At 39.2% G+C, this 19,819-nt stretch overlaps 1 protein-coding gene across 1 annotated transcript in view; it reads left to right on the forward strand.

Annotated features, from left to right (window-relative positions):
* Positions 1-16,809, forward strand: part of WDFY2 (WD repeat and FYVE domain containing 2) — a 50,233-nt gene extending 33,424 nt beyond the window's left edge. The window contains exons 4-12 of the mRNA XM_015826429.1: positions 5,996-6,050; positions 8,045-8,195; positions 9,576-9,688; positions 11,481-11,607; positions 12,794-12,899; positions 14,565-14,666; positions 15,048-15,178; positions 15,616-15,724; positions 15,833-16,809. Of these exons, the coding sequence (XP_015681915.1) occupies positions 5,996-6,050; positions 8,045-8,195; positions 9,576-9,688; positions 11,481-11,607; positions 12,794-12,899; positions 14,565-14,666; positions 15,048-15,178; positions 15,616-15,724; positions 15,833-15,862 (924 nt within the window). The 3' untranslated portion in view covers positions 15,863-16,809. The remainder of the gene's footprint in view (positions 1-5,995; positions 6,051-8,044; positions 8,196-9,575; positions 9,689-11,480; positions 11,608-12,793; positions 12,900-14,564; positions 14,667-15,047; positions 15,179-15,615; positions 15,725-15,832) is intronic.
* Positions 16,810-19,819: the final 3,010 nt, after the last annotated feature.

The raw sequence follows: 19,819 nt of genomic DNA on the forward strand, positions 1-19,819 counted from the left end.
TTTCTGAGATTGTGGATTTGGGGTTTTCATGAGCTGTAAGCCATAATCATCACAGTTATGACACATCACGGCTTGAACTATCTTGCTTTGCATGTAATGAGTCTATCTCATATATTAGGTTCACCTTTTAAGTTGCATTACTGAAATAAATGAACTTTTGCACGATATTCTAATTTTTCGAGTTTCACCTGTATGTTGAATAGATTGCTACATAGATTACTACCTGAATACATTTTTCTTGAGAAAGGACAAACAAGGGTGCTTGGATTTGGCCCTGCTGTATATTCTGCATTTTTGGCAATTATGATCATGTTCTCAGACTCTGGAATCTTACCCGATACTTGTGTAATGTTAATATTGGTGATTTAAATGTAAGGTCTTGGTGAGATATAGCTATCATTGGGGAAGGAATGAAGCCATTAGCAAAACATGAATTAAATTAATTAAATTATTAATAGGGTTTCTGCTTCTCCTTTTCACGCATCGAAACTTTAGAGCAATCAGACAGAACCACGCCTAATTAAAAATGCATGGGTAGCAATGCTGTTAACGGGGCCATTAAATTGGAGACAAAACTGCTGCAAAATGTAAAAGCAGGATCCTTTAAAAAAGAAAAGTTAAAAATAATACAAAAAAAATAACTTTCCTATGTTCCACTCAGTTGGCAGCCAAACATCTCTATGCCTGATCCTTTCAATTCATGCTTCTGAAACATTCTCCCCTCAACTCATTGTGGTAAAATTGTATTAAAGGTGCAATCCTATGTATGTCAGAAGTAAACCTCTTTACAGCCAATTAGATTTATACAATTATGTGAAGAATTTCAGGCTGATTGTTATGATACAGGTGTGTTTTTTTAAAGAAAAAAATATCAGGTTACAAAACATAGCCCCGAGGGTGAGGAGAAAAAAAACCCAAGCAAAATCAACTGTCAGATTATTATCTTTTTTTAAAGTTACAAGCTCTTATGCTTTTTCATTGCAGTGTAAATAGTATAAGAAAAGACAAGCCCAAAAGTCAACTAGTTCTTCAGTTGAATTGAAACAAGTCCATGTTCTCACTTCATTTTATTTGCTCCTTTCTTGGGAGTGGAATAGTTGGCTAGTGAATTAGGATGGGGAAATTAGACGCCAAGTATAACTTTTCAGATCCCTCACTTTGGCCGTGGCTTGTTGGGCGTTGCAGTTGAGTCAGCTGCTTTGAGGCTTTTATGTACAACTTGGACAGAAAACAGATGAAGTGTCAGAAAGCTGGACAATGGCTGAGGACCTTTTTGTTTTAGGAAAATGACCAAAGACCCCGGCAATTAGTGTTGCACAATTGATGACTAAGCAATTAGAAGTAAACAAACCTATTATTAACATCATAACCCAAATGGCATATGGAGAGTATATAGATAATCTTCAATTTACAAACACAGTCGGGGCCAGAATTTCCATTGCTAAGCAAGATGGTTGTTATACCCGATTTTACAACTTTTTTGCCACCGTTGTTAAGTGAATCATGCAGTTGTTAATTGAATCTGGATTCCCCCATTGACTTTGCTGCCTGGGAAAGTCACAAATGATGATCACATGACCCCAGGACACTGCAACTATCGTAGATGCATGCTGCTTGCCAAGAGCCCAAATTTTGATCACATGACCCAGGGACGCGGCGACTGTTGTAAGTACAAATACAGTCACTTTTTTTAGTGCCGTTGTAAGTTCGAGCGGTCGCTAAACAAATGGTTGTAAGTCGATGACTACTTGTAAGCCATGCTCACAGTAACCAAATACTTTTGATAAGGTAATGGGCAGACTGAATCAGGAGAAAACAATACAACAGTTCAAAATAGAAAAAGTTGAATAATAATTAGAAGAAATTATTCTAAAATAACCATTCATCCTATAAAGTGTAACAGTAAAAGATTAAAGAAGCTAGGAGAAAGAAAGAAGACAAGAGATAGTTCTATTTTTAAAGAGGCCTTGATGACAAAACTTTGATGAAAATTGTGTGTGTGTGTGTGTGTGTGTGTATATATATACGTAGTAATTTCTCCAAATAGAAAGAAGATCAAATGGGCTGGATATCAATAGTTTATTTGCCCATGTGGAGAAATGGCAGCACATAAGACTACAAAGGAATGTTGACTGGATCCTGAGGCAACAGCTGAGTTCATTTCATGTCGGTGCTGTTTTTTTCCAGGCTCTTGCATAAACTTAAATTCTGTGACAAGAACATTGTGCAATATTCTTTTTCTTCCTTATTCCCCATTTTATTAAGCAAATCTGTGGAAGGCTGCCTGCTTTTCATTTGCAAATGTGCTGCGAGAGTTTCTTTTCTGTTTCCTGTTGATCAGATATGCTAATATTTGTAGATGGTTTGGCAGTGTGGGAAACAACAGGGACATTTTCAGAGTCCATTTTTCTCCTCACCGAGCTTGCTCCAACTTATTTTTCAGGGAACCTTTTATGCATCCTCAGAATTTTTTCAACAATTGATTTCTGTTATTGCATTTGTCAGTTTGTCTTAGCACAGTGGTGGCGAACCTATGGCATGGGTACCAGAGGTGGCACTTGGAGTCCTCTCTGTGGGCACACGTGCTGTTGCCCCAGCTTTGCCTCCCCCCACAACCCTCTCCTCACTAGCAACCCCCCTGGAGGAGAGTCGCCCCTGAGCATGGCCCACATAGAGCAGCGCAGCCAAGGACATGGCAGCCAGGCAGCGTAGACAAGACTCTGCCCTCACGCCCCATCGCACACAGCTGATGCTGCAGGGCGCGGGCAGAGGGCATGGCCGCCATGGCGCTGCTGGGTGATCTGCGGCGGATCCTGGAGGCGGTTAGTGGCCCTGTGGGCAGGCGGGGTGGGGGCGGGGGGGTGGAGCAGTGGCGGGGCCAGTTTTTGGGCACTCGGTCTCTAAAAGGTTCGCCATCACTGTCTTAGCAGATGCTTCTACCAGCATTTCTTAAAAAAAAACAAACCAATTTGTCACCTTAAGTTCAATCTGGCTGCTTTGAAAGAGGCATTTATGTATAAAGCTTTGAACAGGAAAATCCTGATCATTTTGTCTCTTCCCCTGTCCTTTAAAGCAGAGGTCCTCAACCTGTGGGCCGTGGGCCAGTAGTGGACCGTGGCCTGCTGGCCACCGGGCCGTGGGACAGACTGGCCAGTAGATTTTTTTTTTCTCTTGAAGAAAAGTCCCACACATGTAAAAAGTTTTAAACAATGCTCTTATTAAATACAGGTAGTCGTCAACTTACAACAGTTCACTTAGTGACCGGTCAAAGTTACGGGGACAAAGTTCAGAGGCTTGGCAACTGACTCATATTTATGATGGTTGCTGCGTCCCGGGGTCATGTGATCAGCTTTTGCCACCTTCTGACAACCAAAGTCAATGGGGGAAGCCAGATTCATTTAACAACCGTGTTACTAACTTAACAACTGCAATGATTCACTTAACAAGTGTGGCAAGAAAGGCCGTAAAATGGAGCAAAACATAACAAATATGTCATTTAGCAACAGACATTTTGGGGTCAATTGTGGTCGTAACTCGAGGACTACCTGTTTCCCATTTCTCCAAGCCGGAAGGACTGCAGTTATTTCCCAAAATATACATTGGAACTGGCCTGTTGGAAGCATAGCAACAGAGAGCGAAAGCAGAGCATAGGATGTATTTCTGGTGCAAGGAGTGGTGGATACTGATCTGTGCTGGTTGTGGCATTGTTGCATTGAGCAGAAGAGACTTGGATTATTTTTTATTAATGGGTTTCTAGTGTTTGCTGTAAATATCCTCTTGAAGAAGCTTCATTGCTTATAAGTAGCAGAACAATGTCTATCTAAGATTCTGCTTTAAGTTAGGCATATTGGGGTATTAAATTGAGTTTCAAAAAGCAAGACAAAAGGTAAAGGTTTCCCTCTCAGTCGTGTTTGACTTGAGGGGGGTGATCTTCATCTCCATTTTTTGACTGAGGGAGCCAACATTGTCCAAAGACATTTTCTGTGGTCATGTAGCCAGCATGGCTATTACCTTCCCACTAGTAATATCTATTTTATCTACTTACATGCTTATGAAACTGCTAGGTGGGCAGGAATACACCTGCATACATACAATAAATACATACAATAGATACAATAATTATATATATATATATATATATGTATATATATATATATATATATATATATATATATATATATATATGCAATTAAAATACACACAATAAGAATATATACAATAAAAGGCAATGCACAAGGTTATAATAGTATCTCCCATACCCAAAATTGGCCATCTGTGTTCTTGACTTGTATTTTTCTCAACTCCAGTATAATGGTTTTGATGATGCTGGGAGTTTTTAGCCCAATCAAAATACAGCAATAATAATTATCTTAATAGAAGAGGATATTTGTAACTCAGGTGTTAAGTGGCGGGGTCTTTGGTTGGCATTATATTGCATCATTAACATTCTCTTAAGTAAAAGCCATGGGTTTTTAATTTTGCTAAATTTCTTCTATTGCTGCACGCTATCTTCCTTTATATTTGTCTTCTTTCTGGTCACTCTGTGATGATGAATAAAGTCTACATAACTGTAAACATCACCCCTTTCTTTGTATACAGTGGTACCTCGGTACTTCACTTTAATTGGTTCTGGGAGGCACAACGGGTACTAAAAACTAAAAGTGCCAAACAAACCACATTACCCTTTGTTTTGGCTAAGAAAAAGTTTCTGTCTACCCTTTTTCGTAAGTCAGTGACCTCCCAGCAGGGCTCTCTTCCTGTCTGCCCTCTGCAGCTGGTCCCCTCTTCCTTTTGCAGCCAGCAAAAGTACCGGGACAACATTTTCACATCAAAAGTTTTAAAGCAATCAAATACCGAGGTATCACTGTACTTCTAAAAAATTGGAGTGATTTCTAGCAATGGTAGCAGCTTAATCACTATCCTGTCGTTGCCTACTAGTCCTTTGTTTTTTCCTCTAAGCTTTTAAAAAAAATATTTACCTCGACTAGTTTCAACTTCCCATCCTACGACTTTCCATCTGCTTTTTTTAGCAAAAGTCCTATTACTGAGTAACTATGGAGAATCTGATTTAAATGAATCATCATCAATTGTGCCTATGAAATGTTTCTATCAGCATGTCACAGGAAAGGCTTCTCCAGTCTGAATGGATAAGATAGTAGATTAACAAAGGCTGATTATCCACCACTGGTAGAGATAATTGGGTATAAGGATATCTCTACCATCTGCCTGTCCTCTTGTGTAAGCATATACTACTAGGCAGAAAGCTGCATCATTTCCTTGAGGCTGCAGTAAGCTTCAGTTTATTTTAAATATAGCTTATCAAATAAATCACAAGTGGGTGGGTTTCCATAACATACTAAGGCAAATGTAGCAAATCACATTCCATCCTAATGCTCATTTGGTCTAGTGGTTAAAGCTAGGCACCAGGAGACTTGTGAATTCTAGTCCCACCAAAATTGGGGCTAAATATTAAAAGTGGAATATAAATAAATAAATGTGAAGCCCCTCTATGAGTCAATCATCCCAAATTTGGTGCTCTCTGGACATATTAGACATCCTAGCATTTGCTATCGGCATTCTGGGAATGGTAGTTCCAACACATTTGGAGAATCTGGGCCAAACCCCTCTTATGTTTACCACACACCTCTTAAAAATATCTCTAGAATTTGCTTGTTTTTTAAGAAGAAGAACTTTGCCATATAGATGCTATGTAAGAAAACCAGAATTTCCAAGCCGTATTTACCTGAGTTTGTGGGGATGGGGAGGTTATGGTTGAAAGGATCATATTGTTGCATTCTGAGCCGAGATGCCTTCAGGGTTCTCAGACAGGCCAATGAATCAGAGGTGAAGAACAAGCCTTTTTCACCAGAATCTAAAAGGATACGATCCAAAACGATTGACACAAAATGATAAATTCTTGGATTTTAACAAGAAATGTTACATTGCAAACTAGATGTTTAATACATTCTAAAGTGGCTACTCTGTTATTTTCCAGGAATTTATTTTATCAGAAGATTACAACAAGATGACAGCAGTTAAAAGTTACCAGGGTAAGAGATGCAGTTGGTATTTTAAGAGGGAAAAAACCCTCCAGATTTATTTGTCCTTATTCTACAGCCTACAAAAGCAATCAATATTGTAGACTGGCTTTTTAAATAGTTCTAGCTGTTTTCCGGCATAATGCATATTTTAGGGTGGTTTTTAATTTTTTTCTTAAAGCTGCTACCTGCAAACATAATTGCATTCCGTTCATCTCCATTATTAAGTTCCGAGGCTATGAATTATGACATACTTTTGTTAGTGTTGTGATAAAAATTTAAAACAATATCACATTTTCAAAAATAAAATTCAAGAATCTATGTTAAATTCATCACAGCACTACCAGATCTTCAACTTTTTGCATTTATCTGGAATGGCAAGCAAAACCTCTATATGACTTTAAAAGAACTTGCAGTCAAATGAAGGGGAGAGTCTGCATTCTTTCTTCGCAGATCAACACCTTTGGATGATTGGATGTTTGGATCTCATCATCATATACATTTCAGCCTTTAGTCTCAGTCAATAACATGAATGAATTGCTATTAGAAGAAATCAATTTAATATACTGTCCTTGGTTCCAAGTGTTGTCACTTATATTACTTACACCAATTCCAGAATACAACACTTTCTAAGTTTCCTTGTCTCAAGCTGTTTTTTTTGTGCCTGGAAATAATGGAACAAGGGGAGAGAGAGCGAGCAATTCATATAAAACCCAATATTTGCTTATTATGCAGAGGGGATGAGACATAAGGGTAATTCATTGTTTGGATTCATTAATTGGATGCCAGTAATAATCAGATAACAAAATGAAAGCCGCCCAAATTTACCTTGAGGTAAGATGGGTGGCCTATAAATTTTATAAGCAAACAAACAAATAAATAAATAACTTTAAATTAAAACTGTACATTTGCTTCTCAGCTTTGGAAAAGTATAAATGAGAATTTATCTGCACGTGATTAAGCCAGAATAAAATGATATGTTTCCACATTGAAAGTTACTTATTTTTATCTATCTATCTATCTATCTATCTATCTATCTATCTATCTATCTATCTATCTATCTATCTATCTATCTATCTATCTATCTATCTATCTATCTATCTATCTATCAAATTTATTTACCACCCATCTCGCGGTTTAGGCGCCTGAGCGCTTATATCAAGAAACTTAGAGTTCTTTATTAAAGACCTGAGAGCCAATTAATTGTAGTGGTTAAGGCATCAAGCTAGACACTGGGAGAGGGTGAGTTCTAGTTCCACCTTAGGCACAAAGCCAGTTGAGTGATCTTTAGCTAGTCAGTTTTTCTCAGCGCTAGGAAGGAGGCAATGGCAAACCACTTTAGAAAACTCTTGCCAAGAAAACTGCAGGGACCTGTTCAGACGGTCCCCAAGAATTAGACATGATTGAACAGAAGAAAAAAAAAATTAAAACATGTAGGAATGACAGCAGATGCATCCGTGCTATCATTAGTGTAGATCACTGTTAACCAGAGGTGTTAGGTGCTTAAAACTCCTAGAAATTTAGGTTAATCTTTTTGCTATGCTGGTAAGGAATTGGGAAGTTATATCTCAATACATTTTGAAGAAAGCTAATATACAGAATGAAAGTTCCACTATTAGTACTGAGACCAAGATTAACTCATGTTGTCCCTCACTGCTCTTTAAATTAAATCTCTGTTTCCTGTTGTCGGAGCAGCTCCATTTAGTGGTGGTTTGTTTTCAGGGCCCATCATGTTGCTTTTCGACACCATTCCTCCATTCACATCACTTCTTTCCTGCTGTTCTAGGCATATAACACAACATGATGCTGCAGCTCCATAATATTTGCATTCCTTTGAGGTCATTTGGGCAACTTGAAGAAATACGTGACAATAGCAGAAATGGAAGAAGGCTACTTCGGGACCACAATAAACTTTAACTAACACAAATGTAATTTGAAAGTAATATATTTCTTGGATAAAAAAGCTCTCATGTACGACATTAACCATCTTATTCTTCCTTTTCCAGCTCACCAGAGCAAAGTGCTGATGGTCCTTTTTGTTTTGGAAATGGAGTGGCTCCTAAGTATTGGGCAGGATAAATACTTTACTTGGCATTGCTCTGAAAGTGGCCAACGACTTGGCAGTTACCGGATTAGTGCAGGCGCTTGTGGGTTACAGTATCCTTTCCAAGAATAGTGGCATTGTGTATAATTGTAAGGAATTTCCAGCCTGCCATTTCATAACAAAGCAAGCATAGAATGTGTAAATATGCTTTTATGCATGGAAATTATAAGCTGATTTTATCTTTCTGATGCATTGTAGCTGCTTAATAATGCTGACTTAACAGCCCATAAATATCTTGCATTGGTTCCTCTGCAGTATTTTGAAATACTGAATATTTTAGGAACTAGAAATGCAGTAGTTGCTGATTGAAAATGTATCATCTGTTTGCAGAGCAGGGCAAGGGTGGGTTTGGATAAACAAAACAAAACCTAAATATTTCCCAGCTTGATGTACTAATGTATTTGGGTCATGCTTTGGAAGGTGTGGTTGGATTTTATCTATATATGAAATCAAGGTGGCTTTTCCCATTATTCATCCTGAATGAGAGGAAAGTGAGAGCATAACTCCCATCTCTATAGCAGATGAAGTTCTACCAAACTAACCTCTGCAGAGGGAGCACCAGCCATGTCAAAGAACTGTTTGCTGAGGACAGTGAGAAGAATCATTGTTGCTCTTGGATTTCACAAGGAAATGGATTTGAGTCTGACTTGCTTAACAAAACATGGGTTTGCTGGCAACGAAAGTACAGGTAGTCCTCAATTTACAATCACTACCGTGCGCAAAATTTCTGTTCCTAAGTAAGACAGTTGTTAAGTGAGTTTTGCCTCACTTTACGGCCTTTCTTGTCACAGTTGTTAAGTGAATCACTGCAATTGTTAAGCTAGTAACACGGTTGTTAAGTGAATCTGGCTCCCCCATCAACTTTGCCTGTCAGAAGGTCGCTAAAAGTTATCACATGGCCCCTGAAACAATGCAACCATCAGTGTCTAGTGTCCCAGTTTTGACCATATTGATGCTGCGACGGTTGTAAATGTGCAAAATGGACTTCAGTCATTTTTTTCCTGTTCCATTTTAACTTTGAACAGTCACTAAATGAATGGCTGTAAGTCGAGAACTACCTGTATTATAGTTAGAGTATGAACTTGTCTGTTCCACAGAACATAAATAACCTAATATCAGAAAAAGGTAAATCCAGAGCACAGGTCTTCTTCTCTGAGCTGAGAGACCTTCACTGGTCCCCTTGAGGAGCAGTTCTTAGCTTGTAGAGATAACAGGATAAAAGCAACATTTGGGTTGTTATCTTCTACTATACTGAGAGGGGAGATATTGGGTGTTTTCCAGTTGAGGTGCTGCCTCTTGCTAGCAGCCCTGAGAGTAAATGGTGGTTTGTTTGGGGATGACTGTGGGGGATAAAGGTTCAGCTCTTGCAAGCATTAAAAAGTGGGGGAGAGACTCTTCTAGTATTGTCGGCTTCCTGAACTCCTCCGTTCCAGATTTGATGTCGAGACACGGAATGTTTTTATTGGTGATCATTCTGGGCAAGTGACCATCCTTAAACTAGAACAAGAAAATAGCAGCCTCATAACAACTTTCAGAGGACATACAGGTATGATTTTGAATCACTCTGGCTTTTCTGTCATCAGCATAAACAGATGTGAAACCCTCTACAAGAAAGAATCATTCTGAGAGTGAGATGGGCAGTACCTAAATTAGATAAGTAGGTAGATAGGTAGGTAGGTAGGTAGGTAGGTAGGTAGGTAGATAGATAGATAGATAGATAGATAGATAGATAGATAGATAGATAGATAGATAGATAGATAGATAGATAGATAGATAGATAGATAGATAGATAGATAGATAGATAGATAGATATGGGTGGGTAGGTGAATGGATGGATGGATGTAAACCTGACGTTCAAAGTTCTGTGAAAAATCTTTCAAGTTTTACTTTGAGTTGCCTATATGTTGTGGCTACTTTGAATATCTTATCATTTTCAGCCCCAGAAATATCTTTTGTTGCATTAGTTGATATGGTTTTTCTCATAGTGCTGGAGGGCTTTCTTCAGACTTTGCCTCACGACCAGATATTTTGAATAAGGAACAAATTTTGGGAAGACTGGAAGAAGCTGAATGCCTGTAGGCATCTGTTGTGGGAAAGAAGAAGCAGAGGCTGGGAAAGGCAATGGCTGAGGCTTAATGCAGAAGGGGTTAATCTGCAGCCATAGAACCAAATTTCCAATGATCTCTGGAATTGATTGAGCCAGACTCCTAAAAGCTATTTGTCTCTTCAGGACTCATCTTCCTTTTATGGGACAGAAATAGGGTATCAAAGGAAAAAAGGACAATGAACAACATCACCTATTACCCCAGAAGGGTCCATTATAGAAAAGGCTCATTTCTGGACTCTCCTTCCACCCACCTGCTAGCCAATGGGACCTCCCAGCATACCCTCTCTAGCCCATATTAGGTGAACAGATGCTACCTGGAGTGCATGGTCTCAAAGGCAGTAGCTACTCAGTGGAAAATTTCTGTTTTTGACCTCTCCACAAGAAATTGAAATTTCAGGGGAAAACATAGGAGTGTAGCAGTGGCTGGACCATTCTGTTTGACAGAAGGCATGCGTCTCTTCAGTTATTCCTTAGCACAGTGGTTCTCAACCTTTTTAATGCCGCGACCCCAACCGGTCGTAAGTTGAGGACTAAACCGGTCGTAAGTCGAGGACTAAACCGGTCGTAAGTCGAGGACTACCCAACCAGTCGTAAGTCGAGGACTTTCCCTGCCCGGGAGCACCGTGCATGCGTGGTTCCGCCCCCTGCGCCGGCAGAGGCGTAGCTGGCAAGCGGCAGAGACAGAGCAGGCCGACCACCAGCTGGCCCAGCCCAAGGGAGGTAAGGCACCCGCCGGAAAAGGGGAAAAAATGGCGGACAAAAAAAATGGCGGACAGCCTTGCTTGGCGACCCCCGTGAAATGGTCGATCAACCCCAAATGGGGTCCCGACCCACAGGTTGAGAACCACTGCCTTAGCAGCTTAGGGAATGCAAATATCCACATCCAGCAGCCAGAGCTCTGAATATTTTTCCTCATGCTAATGGTAACTGCCCAGAATGGAAACTGAAACCCACGGCATTTTTTTAAATCAGTTGATTAGTGGGACTAATGTGAGGAAGGTAGGCTGAGCTGCGAGGAATACCAGCTCAAGTCATTGAATCAGTTTCCTTGGGCTTTTCCTGCCTTAGTCCAACTCTCTAACTACTAGTGCGGTTGTCTGTATTGTCTGCCCAGGTTCTAATGTCTTATAGAAAATGGTAGATCTTTAGTTACTCAATAATAATGTCTTCATATGTAGCTAATACAAATCTCCATCTTTCCCTTCTTTTTTCCCCCCTGTCTTCTTTTCAGGTGGAATCAGTGCCCTGTGTTGGGACCCTGTTCAACGTGTCCTGTTTTCAGGCAGTTCTGATCATTCCATCATTATGTGGGACATTGGAGGAAGAAAAGGAACAGCTATTGAACTCCAAGGACACAGGTACAAACTGGGCACCAGATGCTTCTTTCTGTAGTCTTGCTGTTATTATCCCGGTCCCAAAATATGCTTGTTTTGTTCACATACGCTTAGAGAGAAGTATCTCATTCGGAACGGTGGTTAAACTGAATTTTTCCAGAAGGAATGAAATTCAGAATACCTCTTGAAACAATACGCCCAAATACGTTTCTAGCAAGTGAAACTGAAATAATCTTATTTCACGTTAGCACCAAAATAAAGCAAATGCCACTTGGGTTTTTTTCAAATTCTGAGCTGCTACAGTGCCTGAGATGCCACAAAATTTCAGATTTTTATGAGAGATTTCATAACATTTTGGAATTAATTATTGTTGACATCCAAAAACACTGAATGAAGTCCCTCAATAGGGCCCGTTACCTGAAAAAAAATGTTGATCCTGAAAATACAATAATATTTTCAGAGAATTGGAGGAAAACTTACATGCAAATATGACACATGCATTTATTTTTGAAAGTTAAGCCAGGCATTTCACTGACATAATTCCATTATCTTTTATTAGTGGAAATAGAATTTAGATGTAGACATCACTTGTAGACATACTATCTTCAGATTATGGCTAATTTTTAAAATGAATGTATAACAACTGATTAGTTCAGTTATTTAAGATTATTAAAGTATTATAGTAAAGTATAAATTGAAATATATGTCTATGAGTGTACTAACGTGGGAAAAGGTTGAGGCAGAAGAAAGATTGGCATCTACGTACAGATGTCTGGAGTGGAGCAGTCAAAATTGTTTGACCAATTTAATTTTTAAGGTCTAAATTTCACAATTGGAATCTCTCTCAAAGTGTTGTGACTTTGCACCTGGTTCTAATTGTTGAATCTTGGGGTTCTGTTAAAACACACACAAAAAAATCTTGACATCTGTCTTTCCTGTCTCAAAGAAACATAGTGATCATTATTTGTTAGAGAAATGAGCAGGTTATGGAGCAGTATGCTGAGATTGTAACACTCTCCCAAATAAATGCCACAACATATGATATTGCTCTCAATTTTGCTATGAATTAAGACAGGATGTGGAGGGAGAAATCAAATTTTGAATGTGTGACAGACAAGAGAGATGGAGGAAAGCTGGCAGTTTCCAGTTACTGATCCTATTTATAAATGGTTCCTAATGTTGTTTTTATTTTACTCTATGTGCTCTGTAGTGATAAAGTTCAGTCCCTCTCTTACTCCCATCACACTCGGCAACTCATCTCTTGTGGGGCAGATGGCAGAATCGTTGTCTGGAATATGGATGTTGAGAGGCAAGAGGTATCCAGTCAGTTCTTCCTCTTTCTCTGATCAGGGAAGTTATCACTTACGTAATCTTCAAAAGATGCATCAAAAAGCCATTTAAGCCAAAGGTGACTGCCTGAAAACTCAGTATAATAACATTGTGTTTTCCTGTTGGGGGCTTGTCTGCGTCTCCTCTCAGCCTGGTGCTCTTCAGTTGCCTTGGACTAGATCAGGGGTAGGCAACCTTGGCTCTTTTATGACTCATGGACTTCAACTCCCAGAATTGGCTATGCTATGCTGGCTCAGGAATTCTGGGAGTTGAAGTCCACGAGTCATAAAAGAGCCAAGGTTGCCTACCCCTGGACTAGATCAAGGGCTTAATTTGGAAGATCAAACTAAAAATGTTGCTGGAAGACCTCCTATTCCATTCCTATTTGCAAAACTTTATTAAATGCAGCCAAACTGTTTTGGGGGCTGTTTTGCAAGGCTGGGAAGTTTAAGGATAATAATGGAAAAGATTCCCACTCTTAACATCTCCTGTATTTGGCAGTTCTAGCAGCAAATGTTTGTAATACAATCTCAGATTTGTGAAAGTTACAGGTGGAATGTTTGGGAACCCATGTATCCCATGAATGAAGGATTGTCCATCCCAGCCTTTGATGCTTTGTAGGGCCATTGCTTTTAGGAGTGACATATATCCAGTGCTTTCTGTCTCACACAAAAGTACACATATTATTGGAACTGTGTACGTATACTGAATATAATTCAATATGGTGCTGGATACGCATGTTTGTTTCTCTTAGAAGCTAGTCTAAGGTTTTTAATGCAGGCAGCTAGTTTGGTATTTGAGAAAATCCATACCGTACAGTAATTTAACAAGTCTCATTTGCCAAACGTCAAACACAACATACAAAATTCATGTTTGTGTATCCCCTCAAAATAATAATAGACTAATTCCACTGTACTCAAAGTCATCTGGATAATTCATTTAGTTTTTATTTTTGTCTATTTACCTCAGTTGTGTACATTTGTAAGTATGCAAATGAAGCAGTTTACAAAGTTAGGCATATTTTCATGATTACATGCTAATATAAATGCTGTAAATTGACATGAATGTTATATATTTAGATTTAACAGACATTCAAGAGTAACAGATATCTCCTCCCTTAAATGATCAAGATTTTACTGTATTTCTACAGAGGAAATTGCTGCAATTTGTACTCAAGATTTTATTGAAGGAAGAACAAAATTGGCTCAAGGAACATATATTCATAAGCAACAAGGGAAGATATTTTACATTTTTACAGTCAATTTCCTGAAGAGAAAATAGTAGGCCGTTCCCCAGTACGTCAACTGGCATTATGATTCTAAATATTAAAACCTCAGAAAACAAACATGGAGACAAGACAAACCAAATATACAACAGAAGGCAGTTTAAGGGAAACCTCAGACATTGGATTGAGAATCCATTATTTGGAACTCATGGCTATCAACTTTAGATCTAAAGTGTACAATATAAGCAAATGTATACAGAAATTGTTGATTTACATAATGTAGAATTTCAAAATAATTTGCTATGCCAGTCCCAGTGAAGAGTGGAGCAGCACATCACCTTAAGTGAATAGACTTGGTATCTATTTGTGGCCCATACACAACTGAGTTTAAGGATTTCCACCCCCACCCCACCCCTTCTTTTCTTAGACACCAGAATGGTTGGATAGTGACTCTTGCCAGAAATGTGACCAGCCATTCTTCTGGAACTTCAAACAGATGTGGGATAGCAAGAAAATAGGCCTTAGACAGGTATGTGTCATGCTGCTTTTTGAGTGATTGAAGATCGTCTCCTGTTCCCTTTGATACAAAGTCCTGTGTGCCAATAGTAAGCATTTCAGGAATGTGCGTGTTTATGGAACTAAAACTACATTACTGTGCAAAAGAATGAGACTGTCAATTTATTATTGTGTTGTTGTTGTTGTTGTTGTTGTTATTATTATTATTAGTAGTAGTAGTAGTAGTAGTAGTAGTAGTAGTACCATCTAATGTGGTTTCTAATTTTTTTAACGTGGAGTAGCAGAGCTTTGGGGACAGAGAGGGAAATTGATAGGACCCACCCTGACATGATTTGATGGGATAGATTCTTTCAGTTCTTTCATGGTGAATCTTAATGTGCTTTTTAAATTTCAGCATCATTGCCGAAAGTGTGGAAAAGCAGTGTGTGGTAAATGCAGTTCGAAGCGCTCTTCCATACCTCTAATGGGATTTGAATTTGAAGTGAGAATCTGTGATGCTTGTTATGAAACAATAACAGATGATGAGTAAGTAACTTACCCCCTTTCCAGTTGCTGGGGCAATTTATGCTGGTTTCTGGAGATAAATGAAATAAATAAATTTAAAAAAGATGTTGAGACTCTAGAAAGAGTACAGAGAAGAGCAACAAAGATGATTAGGGGACTGGAGGCTAAAGCATATAAGGAACAGTTGCTGGAATTGGGTATGTCTAGTTTAATGAAGAGAAGGACAAGGTTTTTTCTAGGTCTAAGTCAGAGGAGCAATTTTTATATTGCTGAATGATAGTTTCCCAACTAACCCATCATGCTTATGATGGCTAGAACTATGAGAAATCATAGTTTAGGAACTTGTTGAAGGCCACGGGATCTCAATTAAGTTTTTATTTATTTTTAGCATCTAGATATGACATTGTGATTTTCCAATTCCTATATTTTCACTTTGTCCTGGTATGTGCTTTCTTTAGACGTGCTCCTACAGCCACTTTCCATTACAGCAAACACAATGTTGTCCATGTACACTTTGATGCAACACGGGGTTGGTTGCTGACATCTGGAACAGATAAAGTTATGAAGGTGAGAATGTAACTTACCCCAACCGAATCTACAGTGATTCTGGATTGTTTAATAAACGATTCTGGATCGTTTAATAACCTTATATTTTTTTTGTCTCCTTTTGAACAGTTGTGGGATATGACACCAGTAGTATCCTGATGCGGTGCTGAAATGGGAGCAACACAGTATTAATGAAGAAGAGATTCTTAATTCTGTAACAGAAAATGAAGCAAGTCATGTACGGACTGTTAAACAAAAGAACTAATATTTCTGGATGCATTTTTTTCAAGTAACCTACCAAATTCAGGGTGAGAACTTTGCACCAAACGATCTACTTCACAAAATGCAGATTTTTGATTTTTTTTAAAAAAAAAAAAACACCTTAAAGGCTCCTCTTGTCTGGTTTCATTGAGCCATTTGGAACTCATCTGGAAGTTTCTGTGTATAACATTATTTGTGTTTTGTGTTGATATGCTGCTGGGGCGGTGGATCTTTGCAAATGTGAGCAATTGCCTGCAATAGTAGATTGATAACATTGCTCTTAAGAGACAAAAGGGAAAACCGAGTATTCCTGTTTTTTGTTTCATTTTCACTTTCATTATGAAGTACAAAAGTTCAGGTCAACCAGCTCTTTTGCCTTTATATTCTAGAAAAATGGTACTATGAGTTTGGGAGTGGGCAGGGGAGAGAAAATAGGCAAAGTCCAATCTTTCCTCTTCCAAAACCAACTGGAATGTTAAGTTTATTGCATCATCAGAATAGCCAACCAAAGCTTTCTAGCCCTGGACACAGCCAGTAAGTACATAATCCAGTTTCAACTAAAACAAAAAAACTCAGATGGTTTTATGGTTGGTAGTAATTAAAAGGGCCCTCCAGGTGAGTTGGATCACTTCTGAAATTTCCTCTGAGGAGTCTGCTGAAATTGTGCTTTACTAAGTATGGTTTGAAACGAATTGTCCCATTCTTGTCACTTCTCTGGAAGGATGTATATTTTTTAAAAAATGCCGATAATTGTAATTTTTAATTTTCAGTTGTAACTCTCAAATTAATATAGTGAAACTTCACATTTTGCATTACTGGGCAAATTTTTCAAAAAATAAAAACATGAATTAAAAATATTTACTTTCTACTCTGCTTTAAATCTCTCTCAACTAAGCTAATAGAGAGTCCTACCTTCAGCTAATTTAAAGCCTGATGCCTGACATTCCTTGCTTTTCCTTTGCTAAAGAAAGCAGACATTGCTACTTCATTTACACGCAGGTGCTACACCTGCAAACATTAAGAAAAGATCCTCTCATACAGCAGGGAGCACATTCACTTTTGAGCATCCATGGTGCCTGGCACTTACATTTTATAATGTCAGATATAAATAATAATTATGGGAAATCAGATAGGGAGAGGACTTGGGAATCCCAGGGCTTCTGCTTAAGAAGCTAGAGAGTAGTATCTTTACCTCAGGGATCCCCAATCTCCAGACCGTGGCCCAATACAGGATGCGGCCCACTCAGAATACATGTGGCAATTCAGTTGCGCAAGCGGCAGATGCATGTGCCTGCCGCTTGTGCAAATGAAACTACTATATATGCTGACGCACACACCTGCTGCTCACACAGAACCATCCCCTCTCTTTCTCCCTGTCCATGTATAACATCTGTATTCTGAGACTGCACTCTGAATACGAAACTGAATATGAGTATGCCACTGTAAGTGGCTGTCTCACATTTGTGGAACTGAAATCAAGACGCTGAAGCCTCTGATACAGAGACGTAGGAAAGCGATACTGTTCCACTCAGAAGTCTGAATAATTTATGTTGCACTGCTTTCCATGCTGCTTCTAAAGTGCATAGTTCCAAGTGATGGATTATAATACTAGGATGTGAGGGCAGGAACAGATTGCGGAGATCATCTAGTCCTACCCACTGTCCAGTTCAAGAATCTGCTAAGCACATCCCTGACAGATGGCCATGCAGACTCTGTGTAAAAATCTCAGCGTACTTTTTTAAACTGTTGATTTTTAATGGAATTTTGGCAAGGGTCAAGAGGTGTCAAATGCCTTTTCTCTCTCTCTGAAAAAGGGGTGCTGTCAGTTTAATCTTACAATGTTTCTCGTATTTGGGGAGTGATTGATGAATTCATAGTGACGTGAGTATGTTGAGTTTATTGCTGCAAGAAGTGCCTTAAGATTTCTCAGGTGATTGATACTTACTGGCATATTAATAAGACTACCTCATCCTCATGAAAAATTATAAAGCGCAAAGGAGTTTTAATTAGCCAACACCTATACCAGTGATGGCGAACCTTTTAGAGACCAAGTGCCCAAACTGCAACCCAAAACCCACTTATGCATCGTCAAGTGCCAGGTGGGTGTGGCCCATTGGGTGGGTGTGGCCCATTGGCTGGGCGTGGCTGCGGTGGTAACGGCAGACTGGGTGGGACTAAAAAGTTCAATCAATCAGTTCCAACTTTGCAAGATTTTTTTTTTCCGCGAGAAGTTGAAATTGACTGATTGATTGAACCTTTTTTTTTTTGCACACGGTGGCGGAGGCTTAAAGCGAAAAGATTTTATAAAACCCAGCTGAAGGCCTAGGACTGGGGCAACAGCGTGCGTGCCCACAGAGAGGGCTCTGAGTGCCGCCTCTGGCACCCGTGCCATAGGTTCGCCACCACTGACCTATACAAAGAACATGCCTATGAAACCTGACTTGACTCCATAGTTGCCTGCACCTGCTTTCTGTTGCAGCTTTGCCAGTGGTGTGTGTGTGTGTGTGTGTGTGTGTGAGAGAGAGAGAGAGAGAGAGAGAGAGAGAGAGAATTCCTAAGGGCGGGGGGAGAGGAGGCTATGGAATGTAAGTGAACCTTCTGTTGCTGGAGAAAGTTATCTACCAAGGCCAAGTCATGAAGAATGTTTGACCAGAGCAGATATTTTTTTCCCAAAGCAAAAGAACTGAACTCAATTGGTGAACTATGAACTGTGGGTGGCCCAGATGGGGAGAGGGGAGTTACCTATGTGGGTTTTCGTGGGAAAATCCCAGAACTGACTTTGCTTACGCTGTGCCTAGATGGATTTTTTTAAATAAAACTACACTCTTGGTCAATCTAAAGAGCCAGGGGGTTCTTTTGTTGAAAATGCCAAATGGGACGGTTGACGATGCCAATGATGAAATAAAAGCAGCTATGGAGATGAAGAGAACTATTATAGATTACATTTATACACATGTAGTCTATATGTAGTATGGTTTACAATAAAAAGTACTATAATTTACAATAAAAAGTAAATTCAGAAAGATATCTCTACACATATATAATAATGAAAAAATAATATTAAAAACAATTATCTGAATAGCCAATTGGTGTCACCAATATTTGCCCCTCATTTGAAACATGTATACCCAGCAGATCAAATAATGTTTATTAATTAGTTTTAAAACAAAAAACATTTCAAGATTGTTTCACATCTCATTCTGCAGTTAGTAGGGAAACCTGCGTTTTAAAAAAGTCTTGAAATGTTCATTGATTAGCTGTAATGGCTATAATGGCCATAGTTTTCCCAGTTGCAATGTATGGCTGTGAAAGTTGGACCATAAGAAAGGCTGAGCGACAAAGAATTGAGGCCTTTGAACTATGGTGCTGGAGAAGACTCCTGCGAGTCCCTTGGACTGCAAGGCGTTCAAACCGGTCAATCCTAGAAGAGATCAACCCTGACTGCTCCTTAGAAGGCCAGATCCTGAAGTTGAAACTCAAATACTTTGGCCATCTGATGAGAAGGAAGGACTCACTGGAGAAGAGCCTAATGCTGGGAATGATTGAGGGCAATAGAAGAAGGGGACGACAGAGAATGAGGTGGCTGGATGGAGTCACTGAAGCAGTAGGAGTGAGCTTAAATGGACTCCAGAAGATGATAGAGGACAGGAAGGCCTGGAGGAACGTTGTCCATGGGGTCGTGATGGGTCGGACACGACTCCGCAACTAACAACAACAAACAACAATGGCTATAAAAAAATATTTCAAATCCACAGAAATCAACTGAAAAGCAGCTGAATGAAAGCAACAAACTTAACTGATAAAAGATAAACAGCAAAGACTGATAACACTTAAAATAACCCCTCACAATTATCC

This window comes from Protobothrops mucrosquamatus, unplaced genomic scaffold (assembly GCF_001527695.2).
Source record: "Protobothrops mucrosquamatus isolate PMUCROS unplaced genomic scaffold, P.Mucros_1.0 scaffold3132, whole genome shotgun sequence".
Lineage (NCBI taxonomy): Eukaryota > Metazoa > Chordata > Lepidosauria > Squamata > Viperidae > Protobothrops > Protobothrops mucrosquamatus.